General features: G+C 44.5%; 1 protein-coding gene across 1 annotated transcript; it reads left to right on the forward strand.

Annotated features, from left to right (window-relative positions):
- Positions 1-240: 240 nt before the first annotated feature.
- Positions 241-887, forward strand: LOC106526850 (uncharacterized; the record flags this gene model as incomplete). Its single annotated transcript, XM_014021551.1, is given in 1 exon segment — positions 241-887. A coding segment is annotated over 1 exon segment (647 nt), but the record flags the coding sequence as incomplete, so codon positions are not given.
- Between the last annotated feature and the right edge of the window lie 5,741 nt (positions 888-6,628).

Genomic DNA, 6,628 nt, shown 5'->3' on the forward strand with positions numbered 1-6,628 from the left:
AGCCCTCCTCCTTATACGAATAAAAAGGAAAAGAAGCCTACTGATAAGGATGAAAAAAATGATTTAAAAGCTGTTGATAAGAATACTAAACGTGTTTTTCCTTCCATTTACCCCTCTCTGCATGGGCTGAGGGAACAATATGATGACACTCTGGCCCCTRGACGCCGACCCCCCCCGCCGACAGCAGCCTRCCCTGAATCTGATGACGAGGAKGAAGAGATGCYRGAYACGGRATCTGACGACGACACAGCTGCTGATATCGGGCCTCAAACATCATCTCCCATGAGCACCGACCCAGCGAAGCAAGCACTACCACAGCCACAGCCGAGAAAGGTGAAAAGAGAGGCTGCTWCAAAGATGGAACTCAGGAAAAGACAAGAAAAGCACGGCGCAACAGAAGCCTCCTGCTCCTCCATCCCTCGCTCAAAGACAGGGTACCACAGCTCTGATGCYGTGGCGCTGAAGACTACACAGAAACTGGCTGAGATACAGGAGGAAAAAGAGGCTCTGGAAGCACAGCTAGCAGCATTAACTCAGAAGACCAGCGAACTGACCCTCCCCATGATAGAGGTCGCAGGACATGCAGGTCCAGTACTGGTGTTCCGCCCCTGGACAAATGAGGATAAGAAGGCCTACATGCAGCAGCTGCCGAACGTCGTGGAAGGTGGTGAAAAGTTCTGCGCGGCTTTGAGAAATTTCTGCAAAGAAGTACAACCCACTTTCCCTGAACTGAAAAGGCTGCTGATCTTTCATATGGGCCGAACCAACTATGACAAGGTTAAAGGCGACCTGGACGGTGAATACCGTACCATACATCCGACCTTTGAAGACGCAGCAAACAATGACTACCGAGCTGCATTGGATAAACTGTGTGTCACCATCAACCGNCCAAGCGTGAGTTCCTGACCCTCCTGATGAACTGCCTAAGAACTCGTAGAATCTTTGATGGACCAGAGAACAGGAAATTCATCACGTTTGACAGTGCAGGTATAACATCATTCAGAGTGATGTTTCAGAATGTTCATTGTAAAATGTGTAAGTCTTGATTGATGTAGAACTAATGTGACAAAATTACATACAGYAATTATATACAACATGTAGAGACTTAAAGGAGACTTGTGCAAAATTCACTTTTTAAAAGTTTTTTTACTCAACTTTGGGTGTGTACTTCGTAAGAAAACAGTCCTAGGACCAAAAACATGCACCCAAGGGCATATTTACTGTAAGTAAATGTATTTTAATGTATATTAATGACAAGTTTTATATATTTTGTGATGTCACAAGCCGTACGACAACCCACCAGAACCTGCGTTCAGCCTCTTACCTAGTAAATCCCAGGTGAAGCTGCTCCTCCTTATAAAAAGCCGTCACGGTGTTGTTGTGTAATGTGCACCTTATKTTATAACAAGCCTCCTATAGCACAGTGGGTAAAGTATTGGACCAAAGAGTGRGAGACTAGGGATYGWGACTGACTTGGGCACAAAGAATTTAATTGTTTTATTTTCGTTTGTTATGAACATGTTTTCTCATGTACTTCTATTGTTTAGCTTATTAAAGCCTTGTTAAAGCCTATTTGCCAAAGTTGAGTAAGAAAACCTTTAAAAAGTGAATTTTGYATAATAGGTCTCTTTTAGCCTAGGTAGCCGGTTCAACTCCAGGATGGTCTCCATGTTGCACGTGTGTTCACATGTGTGATAGGTCAAATGTAGAGACTTAAAAGCATAATAGCATAATAGGTCTCTTTTAAGTCTATATTTTTCTCTTGATGAGTTTCTGATATTTCACTTGCCATTTAAGGTTTTTTTACTGTTGTATCTTATATTGGTTGTATGTATATGTTGTTGGTCGTCCTTTAACTTGCGCTATTTTTCCCTTATTTCTCCATTGTGTCTGTTTGTTGAGTGTTGTATTTGTTTGGATATTTCATAATTATTCCATTTGGTTTGGTTTTGAGTATTGTTTACTCAAGAGGAGGGATTGTCATGGTCTAATTATTTATATCTGTTTCCTCTTGACACTGTCCATCCCTCTCATCTTTCTGATAGCTCCTGGACGACTTCACAATGGACTGGTGGGAGTCTTGTGATTGGCTGAACAGTACATTTGGCAATCTGTGATTGGTTGTAAACTGTCACATGGTGTTGACATGATGTATATTATTGGCTGTGTTCTGCTGACGCATCCAGTAGCAAGCGTGCAGAACTTCCTGATTCAGTTCTGTCTGTTTGTTGCTCACAATTAAATCATATTTTGATTATCATATACGCAGACTCTTCTCGTCTTATTCCAACGTGTTTCTGCTTTTGCGACCACAATGACCATAGGTGAGTTTAGGAACATAGACTAATCGGTAAACAGAGAGTTTTGCCTTTCAGGTCAGCTCCCTCTTCACCACAACAGACTGGTACAGAGTCCGCAAAACTGCAGAAGCCACACCGATCCCTTTATCAATCTCACATTTAATTCTTCCCTCACTCATGAACAAGACCCAAGATACTTGAACTCYTCCACTTCAGGCAGAACTTCACTCCAACCCAGAGAGAGCAATCCACTCTTTTCTGACTGATGACCATGGACTCAGATTAGGAGGTGCTGATCCTCATCCCAGTCGCTTCACACTCAGCCGCAAACCGCTCTGGTGAGAGTTAAAGATCCTGGCATGATGATGCCAACAGAATCACATCATCTGCAAACAGCAGAGATGAAATCCTGAGGCCACTAAACCAGAATCCCTCTGCCCCCTGGCTGCACCAAGAAATTCTGTCCATGTAGGTAATGAACAGAATCAGTGACAACGGGCAACCCTGGCAGTGTCCAACTCCCACTCTGAAGGGGTCTGACTTACTACTTGCAATGCGAACCAAACTCTCGCACCGCTTTATAGAGAATGAATTACCCGTAACAACGGACCCACAATCCCATACTCGTRTAGCACCCACCACAGTGTACCTGGAGGAACATGGTTGAATCACACTGCTTGTATTGAGAATGAATTACAATTAACAACAGACCCACAATCCCATACTTGTGTAGCACCCCCCACAGTGTACCTCGAGGAACGTGGTCGAATGCCTTCTCCAAGTCCATAAAACACATGTAGACTTTTTAGCAATCTCCCAAGACCCCTCAAGGAACCTAATGAGGGTAAAGAGTTGGTCCAGTGTTCCATGGCCAGGACGGAACACGCATTGTTCCTCCAGAATCTTAGGTTCGATTATTGATCGGATTCTCTTCTCCAGTAGCCCTGAAAACGCCTTACCGGGGAGGCTAAGGAGAGTGATGCCCCCGTAATTAGAGCACACCCACTGGTCCCCATTTTTAAAAACCACCACCCCACTCTGCCAATCAAGTGGCACTACCCACGATGTCCACGCGATGTTGCAAAGGCGCGTCAACCAGGACAGCCCCACAACATCTAGAGCCTTGAGGAAATCAGGGCAGATCTCATCCACCCCTGGAGCCCTGCCACAGTGGAGCTTTTTAACTACCTCAGCGACCTCATCTCCAGTTATGGACAGCCCAGCCCCTAAGTCCTCAGACTCTGCTTCCTCCATAGAAGACGTGCCGTAGGATTGAGAAGGTCCGAGTATTATTCCTTCYACCTCTCAATGACATCTCTGGTTGAGGCCAACAGCACCCCACCTTCACTGAACACGGTGCTAGTGAGATGCTGTTTCCCCCGCCTCAGCTGCTGGATGGTTTGCCAGAATCTCCTCGGAGTCAATTGAAAGTGTTTGTACAAGMCCTCACCGAACTCCTCCCACATCCGAGCTTTTGCCTTAACGCCCAGGACTCTAGCCAGCCTGGCCTGCCGATACTCCTCAGCTGCCTCCGGAGTCCTACCAGTCAACAAGGCGAGATAGGACTCCTTCTTCAGCTTGACAGACTCCCTAACCCAGAGTGTGACCGAGGCTGAACTGAGGAGGACCAGCACAAATGTATGGAGGGGGTGACCCTAATTTCAGACCTGACTTATAAACTGAGCCACTTGTTTTGGTGTGGGTCTGGTTTACAGAAGCTGCAATGTTGTGTTTTTGGAACCAGAGTCTGTGCACCAGAGATGTGGGGCTTTAAGTCCTAACTACCCTTCTGCATCCAAACATGGTGTTTATTAATACGAACATGGCTGGACTGCTGATCTCCTTCTGCACCTTTGAGTGGCAGGGGTGGAGTTATCTTTCCAAACCCGATCCTGATCCAGTGCTGATCAGGCTCTTGGCACCTACGGCACAGACATTCCTTGCTGGAACATTCTGTGACTTTAAATTACCTGTGGATGCCTGTGCCTGCTGGATCCACCTGATCCTTACCATCAACCTCTGTGACCTCATCAAGAATCATTACTGAGTAAGCTCTTCATCCCACCACAATCGACAGCACTCTCAAGTTTTAATATGAGCTTGGAGAGAGATTTTGAGCAACTGACCACTGTTGCCAACACCTCAATAAGAAATGTCGGTCTTGGCTGTACTAAACGCCGTGAAAGATGTCAGACTGATTTGTATATTTGGCCATTTGTTAATAATTGTGCTGTAGGGGAGATGCATCTCACATCTGCATGGACGTTAAAGACAACAAAATGAGTAAAAATATTTTGAACTGCCAATAAACTTAATGAAATAATATGATTTAATGCTTGGATTYAGACCAATATATGATATATGGACTGTATATCAGGATTTAAAAAGAGTCAACGTGAGCAAATACCAAGAACACCACAGGAGACCAAAACTTGAATAATAATAAATGATTTGTTTATTTACACAGGAGGGGGGAAGTGGGAAATGGGACCTGGAAGCAGAGGATTTGCAGAGGTAAGTAAAAGGTATCCAGGAAGTAATGTTCAATAGATAATGGCTTATGCTTACGGGTGAGGGCTTTGGGTTTAAAATAGAAGAGGAGGTCCAGAGTCCAAAAATCCAAACGTGATATTTACAAGTGAGTGTCGTATTTACAGGTGATTGGGAGGCGAAGAGGCAGCGCATGGCACAGGTGAGAGGCTCAGCAGGCAGGCAGACGTGACTGGGATCCAGAACAGTTCCAGGGTGATTTCCTTATTTCTGAAGACAGGTAAATACACAAAAATACGGAGATTAGGCAAAACAGATTTACAAAAACTAGTCACAGGCTGAGATCGTACCCAAAGCGGTTTGATGCTTCAGCAATGAGTTGATCCTTCAGTCTTCCTTTTAAAGCCAGCAGTGATGAGCCAGTTCCTATGCAGGTGCGTTCAATCAGCGTTGCCAGAGACATGGAGAGGCATGAGGTGAAAACCACCAAAATGCCTCAGTATTTACACATTTCTAAACAACCAGGCTTTTCAAAGATTGCGCTGCAGGGCGCCACCTGAGCTGACGATGAAGAGCAGTGATCTGAAAAACTAGTCCTAATAACCATGGGTGTGGAAGTCCGGGGGGATGTGGAACTCAGTACCCCCGGCCCAAGAAGGGAGAGGGGCCCATGGAAGTCCTGATTTATTTATTTATTTTTTGCCAAATGAAATGGGCCCTTCAATTAACTGTTGTAGTAATTTATTTCAAATATATTGATAACCTAAATTGAGAGAATGAACTTTATTTTACTGTCCACACAACATATTGGACATTCTGGGGACCTCCTCTTGGAGGCGCAAAATGGTTCAGTCTGCCCGACAGCAACCGGGAAGTGTGGAACCCAGACACAGCTGAATGAGCTGAGGGCAGACCTGGACAGACAGAACTGGGAGGTTTCCCGTGGTCTGCCTGCTGACTGGCTGGCTTGCTCAGCTGGTTAAAAGTTTACAACAGCAAGTTTACTCTACAACTTTTAAATAAACTATTTGGTGTGGTCAATGCACCTCGGGTCCCGGAGTCCAAGTTCACTCTGATATTTATTGATTATAATTTACATTCATAAATCACCAAATATGTCTGTTATTTAGTCTACTTGCTTCAGTACACCTGTATAATACAACTAATTTCCCTCTGGGATCAATAAAGTATTTTTGAATTTAAATGAATATAGTAAAGCTTATAAATATTATAGTAGGACATTTTTATTGTCTTTGCAAGAATAAATTCGTCACATGAAAAAGTGTCAGTTTCTTAGAGTTTCTGTATTTTCTGCATAAAAACAGTGAAATGATGCAAAGAACAAATATTGATCATGTATTTATATGTATTTATATGTATTATCATATATTTATTTATGTTGTTTCATGATATTTTCTGTAGTTTTTAAAGCTGACTGACTTCAGGTGGCAGTAAAAAAAAACCTAATTTCTTAATCTATCTTCATGTCCGTTGATGTAGGAGCTGGATACAGAGGCAGAGGCAGCAGGTAGGACAGAGGGTCTCAGGTAGGACAGAGGGTCTCAGGTAGGACAGAGGGTCTCAGGTAGGACAGAGGGTCTCAGGTAGGACAGAGGGTCTCAGGTAAGAGAGAGGGTCTCAGGTAGCTCAGGTAGGACAGAGGGTCTCAGGTAGGATAGGATGTCTCAGGTAGGACAGAGTGTCTCAGGTAGGACAGAGGGTCTCAGGTAGGACAGAGGGTCTCAGGTAGGACAGAGGGTCTCAGGTAGGACAGAGGGTCTCAGGTAGGACAGAGGGTCTCAGGTAGGACAGAGGGTCTCAGGTAGGACAGAGGGTCT

This window comes from Austrofundulus limnaeus, unplaced genomic scaffold (assembly GCF_001266775.1).
Source record: "Austrofundulus limnaeus strain Quisiro unplaced genomic scaffold, Austrofundulus_limnaeus-1.0 Scaffold297, whole genome shotgun sequence".
NCBI lineage: Eukaryota > Metazoa > Chordata > Actinopteri > Cyprinodontiformes > Rivulidae > Austrofundulus > Austrofundulus limnaeus.